Genomic DNA, 19,235 nt, shown 5'->3' on the forward strand with positions numbered 1-19,235 from the left:
ACCACCCTCTGTAATTTCTTCTTCTCAGCAGCTGTGCAGTTGTTGAACAATGCTATGAAGTTGCTAGTGAGGAAGCTCTCGATAGCTCCCCTGTAAAAAGTGGTAAGAGCAGACAGTGGGAGCCTGGTCTTTTTGGGCTTTCTCAGGAGGTGATGCGTCTGTTGAGCCTGCTTGACTATATGGTTGGTATTAGCAGCCCAGGAGAGGTCATCAGAGATGTGAAGTCCCAGAAACTTGGTTGTTTTGACTTTCTCTACTACCTCCCCTTTGACAGTGAAGGGTTGGTGAACTGTTGCTTTTCTCCTGAAGTCAATAACCATTTCTTTGGTCTTATTAACATTCAGGTCCAGATTGTTCCTGTCACACCAGGCAATCAAAGTGTTCACCTCATCCCTATAGTTATGTTTATTCCCACCACTCATGAGAGCCATGACTGTAGTATCATCGGCAAATTTTATAATATGGTTTGACGTATGTTTTGCAGTGCAGTCATGGGTGAGGATAGTGAAGAGCAAGGTGCTGAGCACACAACCTTGGGGGACACCAGTATTCAGGACTATGTGTTGAGAGGCGTTGTTTCTATTGCATGTCCACTGGGATCTACCAATCAGTCAAGAGTCCAGTTACATAGGTGCTTGTTTATCCCAAGTTTTACGAGTTTATCCACCAGCTGCATCAGTGTCTCAGTGTTGAATGCAGAACTGAAGTTGATGTACAGCATCCTCACAGAGTTGTTCCTCCATTCTAGGTGTTTAATGCAAGGTGTAGTGTGATGGATATAGCACCCGCAGTCGATCTATTTGCCTGGTATGCAAACTGGAGTGGATCAAAGGACTTAAGCAGACTTGCAGATAGATGTTTCTTCACAATCCTCTCAAAGCACTTCATGACATTTGAGGTTAAGGCAACCGGTCTGAAGTCATTGAGGCAGGTAGGGTTGGGTTTCTTCAGAAGTGGGACAATACTTGTTTCCTTGAAACACAAGGGAACTTTCTCCATAGCAAGGGATGAGTTGAAGATGTCTGTCAGTACCAAACATAACTCATCAGCACATCCCTTCAACACCTTGCCAGGTATGTTGCCTGGTCCAGCAGCCTTCCTATGATTCACCTTCTAAAGCTGAAGTCTCACCTCCTCGGAGTTTAAGGTGAGCACTGTCTCCTCTTTGTCAGTATTTGTTTTAGAAGGCGCTGTTCTTCTCTTCAAATCTGCCAAAGAAGGAGTTTAGTTCATTTAGGAATTCCAAGCTGTCATCACATTGGGGTGATTTGGACTTATAGTCTGTGAGCTGCTGTATCCCCTGCCATAGCCTTCTTGTGTCCCTCATGTCTTGGAAGCAGATCTGATTTTTCCCTCCATACTCTCTCTTTACCTCTTTGATGCCCTTTTTCATATCTGACCTGGCCACTTTTAACCTTTCTTTGTCATTTGCCTTAAGGCTGTGTTTCTTTCCCTTAGTACCTCATAGACATTACTGGTGAGTCAGGGTTTCTGATTAGCTCTTACAGTGATGGCTTTCATGACAGTTACATCCACCACTCATTTATTTATGTAGGCAAGAACTGATTCAGTATAGCTGTCTATATCTGGAGGTTGTGCATAGCCATCTCTTTGAAGACCTCCCAGCAGGTAGTACTGAAACAGTCCTGAAGGCAATCCATTGAACCCTCCTGCCAGACTCTGATCTGTTTAGTTGTCGTTTTTTTCTGATCAAAGCCATCTTATAGGTAGGCAGAAGCAGGATGGCAGTGTGATCGGAGCTGCCTATGTTGGGGTGCTTCAAAGCTTTAAAGGCTCCTTTAATATTGCAGTAAGCTTTGTCTAAGGTATTCTCCCCTCTGGTGGGGAAATCCACATACTGATAAAAATGGGGTAGCACCTCTTTAAGCTCAGCTCTGTTGAAATCACCCGTTATCACGTGTGCAAATTCTGTGTTTTTGCTTTGTAGCTCACAGATATCATGGAGTTTATCATGAGCTTCGGTGGTGTTAGCACTTTGAGGGATGTACACTGCTGTGATATATATCCCACTGATTTCCCTTGGTACATAGAAAGGTCTGCATTTTAGTGTCAATATTTCCACATCTTTGGAGCAGTATGACTGAACCAGCTTACAGTCTCTACACCATCTGTTATTAACATAGATGCATACACCATCACCACCACCTTTAGCTAAACCACTCTGTGCTTTACATCTATCTGTTCTAAAGAGACTTAGCCCATCTAGGTTCACAGCATTGTCACTAATGTCACTATGCAGCCAGGTCCCAGAGAAAATGAACAAACAAGTGTCCCTTACCTTATTTTTTGTGAGCTCCATTCTTAGATAGTCCATCTTATTATCCAGTGAGTAGACATTTTCTTGTAATACTGAAGGTAATGCAGGCCTGTGGGGGTTTCTCTTCAGTTTAGCAGCAGCTCTGCCTCTACAGCCTCTCTTTCTAGTTCTTTCCCATCTTTTTCTTTTGTAGCTGCTCTGGGGCATTCCAGAAACATCCCTGTGAAGTTTCAGAGCTCTGATGGCATTCCTGTTTAAAATGCAGAGATCTAGGATGTCTACACTTTTTTCAAAGTGATCTAGGATTTCTCAACTTTTCAAAAGCAAACTTCACACTTCTCAAGACCGAGGTGGAAAGTTTCAAAGCCCCCTTGCTAAAGGATAATGCTGCCCAAACTGCAGAATCCTTTACAAATGCATTCTATGAGCACCTACAGGAATGCATGGATCGAGCCATCCCAAGTAAAACCAAGACTAACTCCTCCAAAAAGAGGAAACCAGTCTGGTGGTCCCTGGCCATAAATAAGCTATACAACAAAAGGAGGAAACTATTACATGATAGAGCAAAATCCCAAAAAGGAAAGGCAGCCCTGATCAGTATTAGCAAGAAACTACGATCCCTCATAAAATCATCCAAGGCCAGTTTCGAAAGAAAAATTGCCAAAGACTCTAAAGATAATCACAAAGCCTTCTTTAGCTATGTCAAGAGTCTAGGTGGCAATTCTCAGATCTGCTCTGAGCTAGTGCAAAATGGCAAAAAATACACTGAACCAACTGACATTGCCAACATCCTGGCTGACAGGTTCAGTGCAAACTTTACCCCCCCTCACCCCAAAAGGGCCCATGTCCATCCCAGAAGAATGTAGAGCCCCAGACATCACAGACACATAGGTGAAAACAGCCCTCTCCAAAGCCAAAAACACAGCATCAATAGGACTGCATGATATCCCAGACTGCATCTTACACGAGCTCCAAAATGAACTAAACCCTCACCTAAATTCACTGTTCAAACACAACCTTACCACAGACTATGTACCCAAAGAATGGCATACAGCAACAGTTATCCCGCTCTGCAAAGGTGGTGCCACAACAGATCCTGGGAACTATCGCCCTATAAGCCTGATTAGCCTGGTCTGCAAAGCTATGGAGCACATCATCATGGAATGCATTGAGACATTGGGAACCTCCAGACACTGGACCCTACCCAATTCGGCTTTGTTAAAGGCAGATCCTGCCTCCTAAACCTAGTTGACTTCTTTGAAAGTTACCAAGGCCATAGATGAAGGAAAGGTAGTTCACACAGCCTACATGAACATAGCAAAGGCCTTTGACACCATTCCCCACTCTGGCATTATAGATAAGCTCACCAGCTTGAACATTAACCCCTATGTCACGTGATGGGTTGACAACTGGCTCACAGATAGAACTCACATGGTCAGAGTTGCGGGTGCCATGTCCGACTCTAAACCGGTTACAATTGGAGTCCCACAGGGCTCAGTCCTGGGACCCCTCCAGTTCGGCATATACTTTTCTGAGGTACAGATAAGCATGGGAGGACTATGGCTGACCAAGTTCACAGATGATTGCAAACTGGAGGCCATAATCGACTCTCCAGCTGGCACAGACATCCTCTAGAAGGGTCTCACGGAGACAAATACATGGTGTGAGAACCATGGCCACAAGCTAAATGCAAAAAAGTCCATAGTCATCCCCTTTGGGAAAAACAAAGTGCCAATGAACTATCACATAGGTGGTAATCCACTAAGTATGAAAGATGTAATTAGGGATCAGGGGACCCAGGTAGATAGTAACCTCTCCTTTGATAATCACATTGCCAAAGTGGTTAGAAAATCCTTCTATGTAGCCCACCTAATCATGAAAGGGTTCACATCTAGATCAAGAGAGGTCATTGTGCCCCTCTACTCATCACTCATCAGGCCCATAATAGAGTACAGTGCCCCATTTGGAATGTACCTTACTCGACACCTGCAACAGCTGGAAAGACCACAGAAGTACCTCACCAAGAGAAAAGTGGGCCTCAAACAGATGCGCTTTGCAGCTCATCTAAAGAAACTCCAGCTCTACTCAGTTGCTTACTGCCTACTCAGAGGTGATCTCTGCCTGACGTACAAGGCCATGTCCAACCAATTAATGGACATGCTCTACCTCAAGAAAACCAAATCTCTTAGAGCCACATACTCCAGGGATTTAAACTTCAGCACGACAATAAACAGGACATGCTGGAGGGATAGATTACTGGCCCAGAGATTTCCCTCGCTCTGGAATAGAATCCCAATTTATATTAGGCAAAGCCCCTCACTGACTATCTTCAAGAGAAATCTTGACGAGTGGATGGGAAATCGTAAATTTACCCCTGGAATCAATTCAATGGCCCTGCTGGACAGAGGCCCAGGAAACTAATTTAAAAGGGAGGTGAAAGCCAATACATTCTGGCTAGGCTTATGAATGCCCTTAGGCAGATAGCCTAGTACCTACCTATGAACCTATGAACCTACCTACAAGTGATGTAGGGCCTGAGTACTCTGCAGACAATAGAGCTTCAAGCCAGCAGCTTGTTCTAACAATCCGTTTAATTTCCAGTAATTTCTTTCTGGTATAAGTAACTGTGTCCATATCAGAATGCCTGGAAAGTGATTTTTTCATTTTTTTTGTGCAAAAGAAGCAGGAATAAGCATTTCCCCCTGAAGAGCTAACAAAGCTGCTGCCTCTGTGGGCGCCGCCATTTTTGTTTTTTTACTTGTCTTACTCAGACATTCTTGTAAAAGAAAATTCATATAGACACCTCCAACTACTGTTCTGTGCACAGGCAGTCTTCAGCTTCTTTTCTTCCTGTACCAGCTTCAGTCAGATTTAATTATTCTAGTAACAGCCATCATCATGGCAGTCTATCCTAGCCACCCATCATGGCAGTTTCTCCTAGCCACCCATCATGGTAGTCTCTCCTAGCCACCCATCATGGCGGTCTCTCCTAGCTACAGCAGACTTGCAGAAGGATAAGAAGAGAAGGGAAAAAAAAAAAAGAAAATACAAATTAAAGTCTTAACAGGAAATCTGGAGCCCACTCCAGTGTCTTATCTCGACTTATTTTTTAACCACTGGAATGTTGATTCTTCACAGAATTCACATCCCATCTGAACTCCTTTCTCACTTGCCTCATTATGATCCCAACTTATTTGCTTCAACATTTTTCTTTGCCACTTCTGATGGAAGGAGGCGATTTTACAAAGCTTTTGACCATAGTACATGCAACATAGGTATTATCCCCACTTTCTCTAACCCCTTTACTTTTGCCTGCCACTGCTGACCAGATCTGGATGGCTTCAATTGCAGCCTGTCCCACACATCATTTGACAGCTTCCCCTCCACCCACTGGCTGCTCAGCACCTTGACCTAAACCAGACACGGCATTTTAGCGACAGATTTCCCAATCCCATCCACTCTAGGCACATCTACAGAGCTCTTTGATGGAGTTTCTGACTTTCCATTAGCAACCTGCAATGTAGAAACTATATGCATCTGTTTAGGAACAACTATGTTCCCAGTTATGCACAACTGACTTGTAGCATAATTCTTGTTGACAGCATTCTGCAATCACTTACACCACTTCACTGACTCATCATGTGAAATTTAGAGTGTCTGGCTACAGCAGCTGTACTATGCCTCCCTTTCTTCCCGGATTTTATATGCTGGAATGAAAAGGTGCATCACCTGTCACCTTTATATGGCATGGAGATTTTTCATTGTAACAACTTGCCAGAAGAACCATTCTTTTAATTAGAAACTGTGACACATATCGCATAATGACATTTATAAATTTTCATAGACTGGCCATGCATTCTACAGGGTCTATCAACCTGCCAGCCTGGCCTCTGTATGCCTTGTGGAAGGTCACAAACTTAGGCTTGAATAAACATAACAGTATCTGATCCTTCACCTCCTTCCTTCAAGTTTACAAGCCTGACATGCTCTCATTGGGAACAGTGTTTCAGATACTGCTGTCACTCCAGTTAGGTAGGTATCAGTTACATCAGTCAACGCTTCTGTCTGCCGTTTTTCTTTATTTTCTAACTTACTGTGGCGCACATTGCTGTTGACCATAGCAGCCTTAACAGATTTATTTTTTGCTTGCTCAGCAGACACTTCCTACTGTGCATACACAATTATTTACTAAAAAGGGCTTTATTAACTTCACGTTAACATTTTTTTTGGTGTTAAAGAATGTTATTATGTAAAGTAGTGATAGGAATACATTTTTTTTATTTCTCCATGAAGACTGAAGAGTCCAGGTGCTACAGAAGTTATTAAAGCCATTTTTATCAAGCAGTTGTGTATATTACTGGCTTTTTTGTTTTTGTTTGTCAGCGTTTAGGTGTATGCATATTCCCAGTAGCCATTGAGAGGATGTCTGGTCTACCAAGGAGGAAATCAAGCTTCATATTCTGAGACTAGACTTCATATTACTATATAACCATCAAAAGGCAGACATCTTAAATCCTACAGATGAAACTTTGTATATGTAATTTTCTCCCTGTATAAAGCAGAACATGGATCTATCGCTGTGCTGAGGTCACTCATGCTTACTAGGGTCCATCAAAGGGCTCAAACCTGGTTTACTTTCCATCCTTACTTGTAATGGTCTGAGTTACTGCACTGTGAAATGTCTCACTTTTCATGTGGGCCATCAGTTCAGTCAAACCGTTTCTGCATATTTCTTCAAGAACTGCTCCACTGAAGCATATTATGTAAGCCCCTATCATATCTATTCCTGCTGACCATTAACTGCTCCTGGTGGCTGACTTGCTGAAGCATTTGTTCTTCCTGGACCCTGGGAGTAAGGATCAGTTAAACAGGGACTGGTACCAGCATACCTGCATCAAAATAGGAGTTTTCTACTTCAACCCTGTCATTCCACTGGGCATACTCATCAACATGAAAGGGTTAATATGTAATGGGCTTTGCAATGCACTACCGTGCCTCTCTGTGAGAAGTTATCATATGGCCCCATCCTCTTGTAGACAAGCACATCCAAATGATCCCAAGTTTGCACTAGGGGTTCTGCTATGAACATATACCCAGTACATGCATGCTGTACCCCCTACCCAAAAAGGAGAGGTGATCAGGCTAAGCCTCACCATTCCTCTCCTCTCCCATGCCGGTTTTAGCAGGTGTCCAAGCCGTAAGTCAAACTTGAATCTCCTGGATCATACTCAGGACTTCATCCTCTACACCAACGGAACTGGCTTTCCTTCCTCTTTTTGACCATATGTTTGCTTGTGAACCACGTTTCTTTCGTGGACACACTCTGTTTGGTGGTATTATTACAGCCCAGATAGAGACTGCCATCTTTCTTCCCCGTGACTTACTGATTATCTTCTATAGCAGCTAGAATGCCATTTCCTGACAACAGAGCTGGATTATCTTTGGCGTCCTCCCCAAAATTTTGCTTTACATTACAGACGAACTAAGGACATTAAGACCACTTCTTTTGAAATGGGAATCTCTTTTATGATGTTCATAAACAGTGAGGCATTCAGAAAATAGCCATCACAAAGTAAAAAGCTTAGAAATCTTTCTGACAAGTGTCACCCAATGGCAGCCAATGTTCATTAGAAAAAATGCCATTCTTTCTGACAAACATTTAAAAATGTAGTAACATATACATAGGCACCTTCTGTAACAGTAGGTCTTTGTGAACCACATAGTTAAAATGTCTGTCATCCTACCCCTTCCTTTCTATGTAAGCATTAGGAAATTGGGAAACATGATATATTCAACAGTAAGATGAGATGAGATCCTGAAGGAAACTGGTTAGAAAACATTCACAAAAGTGCACTATCTGGTGATTAGAATATTCACAGAAGTAAGGACCTGTAAATGGTATACTTTCAAAACTTATGGAGTTACAACAGATGCATGCATAACATTTGTATCACTGTTCAAAATGGTATGCATTGTATATTCTCAGCTTGATGTAATAATATGGATATTTTATTAAGGAAGAATTCTATAAACATTCATAACTCATGACACTAACATGTTTTTATTTTTTTGTTTCAGGTCCTCCTGGTATCAAAGGCAGTCCTGGTATTCCAGGTAAAATTTGTCTCCTCCATTAAGACTGCTGAAAATCGCATACATTGGTATCTGTTAGTAGACATAGTACTGTAGTCACCTGTATGCAGGGCATTGTAATCTCATAATATGAAACACTGAGGTGTAATACTTTTCTTTCCCAGTGACTTGAGCAAAAGTCAGAATAAATTACTGGTTAACTGTCCGGGTTCATGGACATTAGCAAGTGTTTGATAGAGTGCAACACACAATCTTAACTCTCCATTTTTAAAACTTATATGGTATTCTCCCAGCTCATTAAATGAGATCAGCAATTGCCTTTTATATTTTCATCTGGGGATCATGGTAAAAAAAAAGGCAATAAAGTAGTTAAACCTCAAACAAATGACATGTTAAGAAATGTCCATTTCATCATAGACCATAGATTTCAGAAATGAAATGTGCTGAAATTACTTTTTATAGGAAGGGAAGCTACCAAGAGAAAACACTAAAGCTCTTTTGAAGGTATGTTTCAAAGGTGGAAAAAACAGTGACCTATAGCCTTAAGCTTAGGCACCAGCTCATCTACTCCTGATTCAAAAACGAAAACAAAATGCTGACTACCTTTGTAGACACAAAGTAAAAAATACTTTTATTTCAGTCAACTGTTGATGCTCATATCTCTCTTTATGTGTATGTATATGTGTATGTATATATATATATATATATATATATATATATATATATATATACACACACACACACACATATATATATATATATATATATATATATATATATATATATATATATATATATATATATATATATATATATATATATGGTTCACTTCTTAATTTCGAAATACCAAAATCCCAAGGTTCAGAATATCGAATTCAGAACCTCGAGATCTTGGAATCTTGAAATTAAGAATCCCCCCAAAAAAGCAGTAAACACATAACAAAACATGTTTTTGCAGGGGGAAAGCCCCCCCCTCCACCCCCCCACACCCACCACTAAATAAATATACCAACTTCAAGATCGCACTACAGCGAGGAAAAGGGAAATATCCCATTCCCTGCTGTATGCTGATCTCCATTCAGGATTTTGAAGTTTTAGAACTATATATATATACATGTATGTGTGTGTGTATGTGTGTGTGTAGAGGTGAAATGATCTTAGACTTGGTGTGTGTGTGTGTGTGTGTGTGTGTGTGTGTGTGTGTGTGTGTGTGTGTGTGTGTATATATATATATATATATATATATATATATATATATATATATATATATTTATATATATATATATAAATATATAGATAGATATATATGGGTCCCCTTCACATGGTCGACATTGCAGAAAGCCGAAGACCATATGGCTGAGACCATATGATCGATTTTTGAAATGTCGACCATGTGGAACGGGCATCTCTGTACAGTGAGGAATGGAAAGATTTCCATCTTCTGCACTATAGTGTGATCTTGGAATTGGTATATTTAAGTTTCAGGGGGTGTGCAATGGGCAAGCGATGTTTAGATATGTGTTTGTTGCGTTTTTTTTTTTTTTTTTTTTTACATGGTCAGCATTTCAAAAGTCGATCATATCGTCTCAGTCATATGGTCTTCAGCTTTCTGAAATGTCGATCAAGTAAAGTAGAACCATATCTCTCTCTCTCTCTCTCTATATATATATATATATATATATATATATATATATATATAGATAGATATATACACAGGCACACACATACACACCATGTCTAAGATCATTTCACCTTACGGGTTGGGAATGAACTTCCTTACCACCATATTTCATAAGTCTCACACTTACAGTTGCATGTATGTACAACAAGACAAGTCAGTGTCTTTACATGGTTGAATTAGAAGTCAAGAAATGCAGTGATCTAAATCCATGCTATTGCTGCTGTCAGTGACCTCCAGAACTAAGTCAAGGTCCTCACAAAAGGATGATTTTCCTAATAAGTAGCTTCAAATGCTATCAGCTCTCATGTGAGGCCAAAATAGCTTGCAGATTGACCTTGGTGACAGACAATGCAAGGAAAACATGAAATCAGTGATATTTGTTATGCTGTGCAGAAAGGGATTAAATACCTTAGAACCCTTCCAAATAGCAAACCATTTAACTTTAAAAAAATGTAATCCTGTTCATATCCTTACATGTAAACATGAGAATCCAAGTGATATGACTTGACCAATCAAACTTCACAGCAGCATTGTGTTCAATAGTCACATGGATTTCACAAAATATCCCTCATGCTATTTTTGACAGTTTGAAAGTGGATGGATATTTATGTAGATTCATTGCTGGTACAGAAGTGGCTTAATTAAGGCTATAAGACTGTTATGAGAATTGTCTTTATCATCCCTCTTTCTGTTCTGTGAGCAGAATTCTTTGAATGAGAGAGAATCAGAGAAAGCAGAGATGAGCTTCCATTTATTTATTTTTATTTATTTATTTATTTACATTTGTTGACCGGGAGTGTCCGACTGGACATTTTCAGTGGAGGCCCAGGGAGAAAAACTCCACAGATAAAATAAACAGACAGTAGTTACATTGGATTACATAGCGATTAACAATTTAACATAGCAATTAATTACAAACATATTTACAGATGAACAACATAGTACATCAGTAGGCAACTAGGTTCTTTATCTGCGAAGTACATAACAGACATTAACAAATGTTACAATAAGAAGTTCCTGCTGTATAATAAGTACTAGGCTTATGAGCATCTGAACTTGCTATAATCAAGGTAGTTAATGGGGTGGAAAAAAGGTAGTGGTTGGATGGGATGGGTGATATGAGATTGGGAGTTGCAAGGGCATAGCCAGCATGTTTTTAGGTGCGCTTTTAGTAAAGTTTTGAAGTGGGTGTATGATGGTACGGAGGTAATTGTAGGTGGGAGGGAGTTCCATAATTTGTCCATAAAAGGGGCGTTCTGTTTGTCAGATAACTTTTGGCTCCAAGACAAGAGAGTAAAATACTGGAAGCCCTTAACTAAAAATTACATCAGACAGTAAATCTCTGGGACTGCCCAGATTGGGTGACATATGTTATGATTCAGCTGATTAGCTGTAGCTCAGAGGCCTGGGAACTTACCCTACTGTTTATTTGCTTGAAAAGAATTGTGAAGGCTAAATAGATATAACATCATTAATCTCATATCATTCAGCACTGTTACGTTTTATAACCTGATTGTCTTCCTTCTTAGCGATGGACAGTGTACCATCACTATCTGTTTATATAAAACATTACCACTAGACTTTCAATCTGACAACTTTTTCCCAGGAGAGGAAGAAAAGCTTAAAGACTCTTCCAGAACAACATCAGTTCAGCTGCATTGTAATGCATGCATTGTTGTCTGCCATATTCCAAAAGTTGAAATGAGCTCCCATATCCTTTCATAGGTTCATAGATTAGTATTAGGCTAACTGCCCTTATGGGCCACTTTAACCTAACCAATTACCCCATTTGAGAATCAAATCCTGCACCTTGTGTCTGTAAAGTAAATCACCTTAGCTTTTATGGCAAACTCCCAAATTATAAACTTATTGCTCCTTCCATCACATTACTGTTTCTGCCTGCTATTGTACTCATCCACATTTTGGACTGCATTCTGCTTGAGCCAACCCTTTGCTATTGTTTCCTGACTCCATTACTCAATTCTGAATTGCACTCTACACTGTAGAGCATGGAGTATGCGGGCATTGATCCTGCTACCTCTCTCATGCTAAGCGAGCACTGTACCATTTGAACTAATTCTCCTCAGTTTGAGAGAGACAGCAGTGTTGGCCACGTGGAAATGAAGTACTAGCATGGAGGACTGTGTAGTGACCTAATAAAAGTAATTAGTTCAGTTCCTCCATGATCACCAACAGTATTCTGACTACCGTTACTGCTGGAACTCAGAATCGCATTTCCACTGGAAATGGGGAAAATCACTGAATGTTCCTCATGTAGAATTTTAGCAAAGAAATGCTAAAATAGCCACAGTTGTATATTCCTGCAATTGTAGGATGTTTCTCACCAAAACCAGGGATGCTTCAATGAGCTGTGTAAGATGTGATTGGGAAGATGATACCCTATCCAAGAACATGAAGACCAGAGGCATAGCTAGAATGATATTAAGGGGCACCCCCCCCCCCCAGGAAGTAAGGTTTTTGGGGCAATATTGATAGAAGCAGATCGATCTTCAGCACATTACCACCATTTGAATAAATTTCTGCTGAGGTGCATTAGTGCTCTGTGTGTGTCAGGCATAAACTGTAACAGCTGCGAATTACAAATGTAACTTCACTTCAAGGTGAATTTCTTGGCACCCATGTCTAGGACATATAATAAGTGGGTTATATTTATTCAGCCATTCATAACCCTCATTATAATGCCTGATGAGAACTGAAAATGCTTTTGAGATTTTTTCCATTTTACATTATTATTACATTGTTACCAAAATATGCGTATATATATATATATATATATATATATATATATATATATATATATATATATATGTTATTATGATTACATTATATTTATATTATTAATATTTTATTAGTATATATGAACTTGTTATAAGTCAGCAATGTGATAAGCAATGCTGTTTAAAAAATTTCTAGTAATAGTAATAATACAAATCTGATAAAGTTTATTATTATGAATGAAAGCAGTTTTTAATGCTTGCCTATTTACTTATTTATATGTTTATTTATTAAACAAATCTTAAGTTGCAGAATAAGCTTGCTTTGATTTTTATTCTTTAGTGTATTTTCCATGTTACGCAGTTTGCAAAATTTTTTTTTGTTTAGTTTGTTTAAATAGCTAAGTGCTGACAGGTGCTGATATATAATGCAATGCAGTTGACACGATTTACCCCTTTACACAATTTCTGAATTTCCATCAGTAGTCCAGCAGTGCTTCTCTAGAACCTTCCAAAAAGACATAGATTAATAACATTGCTAGATTACTTACAGAGAAGAGACACCTGCAAACCCTTACTTATTCCTAACAAACTTGTTGTCAGTGTGATATGGGCTCTGTACTCCATTATGGATACCCCCTGCACAGTGCTACAAATCCTAAAGTATGTGCAGGTTTTCATCAAAGTGTTATAAAGTATCGTTTGAATGGTAAAGGCTATTTCTAGCAGCACTAACTCAAGGCAAACAATGCATTTTCAAAGATTGTAGCTGCCTGCAGGAGTCACAGTCTTCTGATGGGCATAACTATTAGTCCCATGTAGACCCATAACTATTAGTCCCATGTAGACCCATAACTATTAGTCCCATGTAGACCCATAACTATTAGTCCCATGTAGACCCTTAACTATTTTAGTCCCATGTAGACCCATAACTATTAGTCCCATGTAGACCCATAACTGTTTTAGTCCCATGTAGACCCATAACTATTAGTCCCATGTAGACCCATAACTATTAGTCCCATGTAGACCCTTAACTATTTTAGTCCCATGTAGACCCATAACTATTAGTCCCATGTAGACCTATAACTATTAGTCCCATGTAGAGCCATAACTATTTTAGTCCCATGTAGACCCATAACTGTTAGTCCCATGTAGGCCCATAACTATTTTAGTCTCATGTAGACCCATAACTATTAGTCCCATGTAGCCCCATAACTATTAGTCCCATGTAGACCCATAACTGTTTTAGTCCCATGTAGCCCCATAACTATTAGTCCCATGTAGACCCATAACTGCCCATAACTATTAGTCCCATGTAGACCCATAACTATTAGTCCCATGTAGCCCCATAACTATTAGTCCCATGTAGACCCCTCTGCAGCTCAGCTGCAGGTAACATGATCCTTCCCAGATTCCAGCTGTTTCAGAGATCCATCCACCTGTCCCCAGGCTGCTTAGCCATACAGCTATGAGTGAACACATTTCTGAACTTTGTGAAATATGACAACATCCTTAAACTTCTAGAAGACACTAAAATACCAGAAAAAATAGTTCAGTCACTCTAGTAAAATACAGCCAAGGGCTTCTTCCAGTACCAGATGTGGCAGTGACAACCCAATTAAGATACAACATGCCGCAGAGGATGTCCCCCTTTTACTAGCTTATATACTGTAATCTACTGACGTCTATGTGGCCATAAATGCCACATTTAATGCCACTTACATTCAGTATTACCTGACAAATGTTTATACAGTTATGTTCCCATGAAACCGAGAGGAAGGAAATAGCCATGTTAGGCTAACAGTACCCATATGAACCACCTTAATCTGGGTAAATGTAAGTATATGGCAAGTAAGGACCAGTGACAAATTTCATTCCAAATTAAAATAATCCCTTGATGCCAATAACAAATCATCAAGTGAAAAAGAAGGGGGAGGAGAGACATAGCAGCAATATGAATATGCAAACAGTTGCATAATTTAAGCGTATTAACTAGATCACTTCTTTAAAGCTATGTACTAAACGTTTTATACCCCTAGTGATGACATAAGTTCCATATTGCTGATCAATTTCAATTCCAAAGGTATTAAATGGACAAAATCCCACAATTCTTAATCGAGTTGAAGTCTGGACTAAGGGCATATTGAAAAAGTTCACATATTCACAGGCTTTAAGATTTGTACCCACCCAGTCACCATATGAATCAAGTCATATGCTTCGAGATCTATGCACAACATTAGCAATGGGAGACTTACATTCTGGAAAAGTCAGGCTTCATTCCACCAAAGTCAATGGCAAGAACTGTTGTTTGTTTTCAAGAAATTTTTGTGGAAGTCATGTGTGTCTGCATTGCTGCCCTTCATACTGTCTCCTGTCCTTCACTCTGCTACAACATACCGCAGTCTGGATCCGCAGTCCTGTATTAGGACATGGCTTTGCTTGCCTCATATTTAGGAACTGATGTCTTGAATACTGTGCCTCTCTTTGCTTATTTTTTTAAAGTTATTCACAGAAAGTAAGGACCTGATGACGGAAACTGGTCTAATGAATGCAGATTGTTATATAATTATATATTTTATCTCCAGATCTTTAAGAGCTGTAACTGGCACACATTCTGTCCACAAAATTCAACAGAAACTTGGTGTTTGTAGGCTCTCTTTTCTTTTCTTCAGAGAAACTCAACAGCTTCTACTGTTAAGACAAAAACTAAAGCATGAGGTATTAATGGGCCCATGAGTACACACCTCTGATGACAGCATTGATAGAGGTCTTGAGGACTGTCAGGCCAGCAGAATAAAGAATCTGTCAGAAGGTGGCACTTCCTGGTGGCAAAGACCTAATGGATGAGATACTATTGCAGATTTGCAATTACAGTATGCACCTATCTGATAAATTTTACAGAAGGTAAACTGTGTAGTTCTTTTCATCAAATAGTGTAACTAATGTTACTTTTATTTTCAAAATTATTTTGTAAGGCTCAGTAGCAAGTCAAACCTGTTAATTTTGACATTGTTTCAGTAATTAGTTATGGCTTTTGCTACATCCAGACCTCTCAACTGAGCATTCTTATTTTCAGGCCTGATTTACCCTTGCACATGATTTACCTATGTCCTTATTTCCAGTTTTGATTTACCCCCTTTACACAATTTTCTGAATTATGTTATCACACATGATTTTAGAAGATGTTTAGCATACTACATGATAAACATACAAGTGGTACCAATAAATTAAAGAGGGCACACATCTTACATCTCCTTTTTCAGTTGCAAAAATAATGTGTGGTAGAGTGTTTTTTTTATACAGTTACTTGACATCTACAGATTTTACACTCTCTTTGATAATGTGCCTATATTTTTTCCATAACTTTTATTACTCTCTGATTTTTGAATGTGTTTCTGAGTAGTATTCCACATTTCTACTGGAAACGGGAACAGTTATTTACTATTTGCGATTTATATTTTATGCTAATTAGATATTCAAAATTTTGGCTGGATGTACCTGGTTTTCGAGGGCTTTTGTTCCTGTTATCAATGCCTGCAGGTTGAGAGGTGTGGCTCCATCATCCAGCTTTGATTCACCTTGTGTCTCCCTCACTAGATTAATTTGCTGGTGTCAAGTTCTATTCCATAAGAATGGTTTACAAGCCTTAGGCTGCCTACCAAGAAAGAAAATGTCTGGAGAGCATTTCTATCGGAATTTCTTTCAAGGACTTTATACTTAATGACATGACTTGACTGTTATTCTGACAACTAGTCTGTCTCCCTCCCTCTCTCCAATTCTGTGCTGGCCTACACTTCTGCTATCACACTACTGATGCTTCATTTCCAAAGGGTTGCGGAAATGTAACAGAATATCAGCCCCCCCCATTACCAACACCATCAAGTCGGAGACCTATGCATAAGGAGTTCAGGGTCCTTTTTTTTGCTAGTTCCAGTGACTTGGAAAAAGTTCCTGACACTGAGCCATGATTACAGAAAATAGGAAATATTTTTAATTATACCATGACCCCCCCAAAACGTGCACGCTGATTGGCCAGCGTGCACATTGTAAATCGAGTTATACTAATGGAAAAAGGTCCGGTCGCCCGGACTTTTTTCCATTAGTATAACTCTACTTTTAAAACACTGTCTTGCTATGTTAAAAGGGTTTAACATAGTGAGACAGCTTTAAAATAAGCAACGGAGATCTCTGTTGCTTATTTTAAAGCTGTCTCGCTATGCTAAACCCATTTAACATAGCGAGACAGGTTTTAAAAAAAAAGCAACGGAGAAAGCAAGATCTCCGTTGCTTTTTTATTTGCTATGTTAAATGGGTTTAACATAGCGATACAGTTTTAAAATAAGCAATGGACATCTCCGCTGCTTATTTTAAAGCTGTCTCGCTATGTTAAACCCATTTAACATAGTGAAACAGTAAAAAGCAACGGAGATCTTGCTTTCTCCGTTGCTTTTGCTACAACTCTGATGTACTGCGCAGGTGCGCAGTACATCAGAACTGCCGCGATGCCAGACATCTGAGGAAGGGCAGTAAACAGGCATTATACTATGCCATTGTTTAAGAAAAGTAATAGTTTCTTTTCTTAAATAATGTCATGAGTATAATAGCAATAACCACTTCTGGGTGTGGGCAATGCTGTATTTACCCACGGTTGTCTTTGTTTGGTTCCTCGGGCTTTGCCCTCGGGACCAAACCACGCCAACCGTGGGTAAATCCAGCATTACCCACACCCAGGCATGGGTTATTGCTATACTATTCATACCTGTAGACTTTGGTTATTGCCTTTTACTTTTATAACTGTTGTGTAGCATTTGCTGTGTGTAATTGTTTACTTTAGAGGATTTATGTTAGATTTGACTATTGAATGCATGTATTTATAAGAATATGTGCCTCACTGTATCATTATTATTGCTAAATAATGGTGTGCAATAAAAAAAACTCCACCTCCTCAAACCTGCCAGTACCATGCCACCTTCTAGATGCACTTACTTATTTGCCAATGGGCAAAGTACTGCACAGTATTCTATCTGTGGTGTAACATTCCTTAATTTTTCTTTGTAAATCAATAATCAGCCAAGATAACACTGCAGATGTTTCAAACCATATAGGGATTACCATTTTCCAAGGATAATTAACTTTGTAGGTCCCAGGCTTGTTTATAGGTACTCTATTATTATGTATGTTTCCATGAATGAATTTTAGCAAATGTGTCACTAAGTTTTAATGCAATACATGTGAATTTATGAGATTTTCATATTAAATATTTTCTTTTCCTGCAACAGGTACATCTCTTAGAGGTCCTCCAGGCCCTCAAGGATTTCCAGGAGAGCGAGGTCCAAAGGGTGACCAGGGATCCCCTGGATTGTCTCTTCCAGGGATAGATGGCCGAGATGGTGATCCAGGACCCCAAGGACCAAGAGGTCCTCCAGGACCCCCAGGTGAGTTTGAAAAGAGACTTAGAATAATCTAACTCTATTCTAATTTTAATCAACAATATATGAAATTCTCCAGTTTTATCTCAGCTGTAATAAACCCTTCTTTTACCCATTGATACTTTCATTCATCTCTCATCCATCTTAAGTCTTAGAAACTATGGGAGACGTAGTGGCTTTGTATTTATATCAGCCATTTTTATTCACTTTCCTTAACTGGTCTTTATTCACCGGTTGAGTTGCTATAATGCTCTTTATATAGGTAACATTGTTTCTGTCAATACCAGATTGTGTGTAGTGAAATACTGAGCTTCTGGACAACATGTTGGCCACAGTTAGTTTTTATCTGCATGCTACTTTGTCCAAATCATAGGAATTATTCAGTGGAATCAGTGCTTTGTGATCAGTCCAGAGATGAAAGCTCTTTAGCCTAAGATAGTATCTTGAGAAGTGTTTGCATGCCTACACACACTTGTAAGACATACCTTCTCTATTTGTGAATATCTCCATTCAGTAACAGTTAGTATTCTGGTGCAGTAAGAAAAAGGCCTCAAAACCTGTTCATCCATTGGGAGTAACACAGCATCTAGGCCACAGCAACTGGTGTCAGCACCAAAGGCTGCTGGCTTTGTTAGATTATATTAGCCAACCACTGGTGCAGTCATTTAGAGTTAATTTCATTTGCTGAAGACTGGTTTGAGTATTCTCCATGACCATAGTGCATCTTTTTTTTCAATAAATCTGTCAGTGGATGTAGCAGTGTGGAAAGATCTGATACATATTTAGCCAAGAAGTTTATCGTGCCTAGGGCATGACATAACTTAGTTATACAGGTTGGACTATTTTATCTATGCCCTGACCCTGTTTTCATCTGCCCTGATTCCACTACACAAATGATACAGCCCAAATATTGACTTTCAGACTTCTCCAAACAGCACTTGTGTTTATTCAGTTCCAAACTTATGTTTTCAATAGTTTGGTGCACTGCCTCAAATTTTGAGTGGTGTCTCTTTATTTAG

At 39.4% G+C, this 19,235-nt stretch overlaps 1 protein-coding gene across 1 annotated transcript in view; it reads left to right on the forward strand.

The window, feature by feature from the left end:
* Nucleotides 1–19,235, forward strand: part of COL4A1 (collagen type IV alpha 1 chain) — a 1,084,337-nt gene that overhangs the window by 596,711 nt on the left and 468,391 nt on the right. Inside the window, exons 20-21 of the mRNA XM_044071271.1 lie at nt 8,357–8,392; nt 18,067–18,222. Coding sequence (XP_043927206.1) covers nt 8,357–8,392; nt 18,067–18,222 — 192 coding nt within the window. The remainder of the gene's footprint in view (nt 1–8,356; nt 8,393–18,066; nt 18,223–19,235) is intronic.

The sequence above is a fragment of the Protopterus annectens genome, chromosome 5.part0 (assembly GCF_019279795.1).
Source record: "Protopterus annectens isolate FY-2018-M chromosome 5.part0, PAN1.0, whole genome shotgun sequence".
NCBI lineage: Eukaryota > Metazoa > Chordata > Ceratodontiformes > Protopteridae > Protopterus > Protopterus annectens.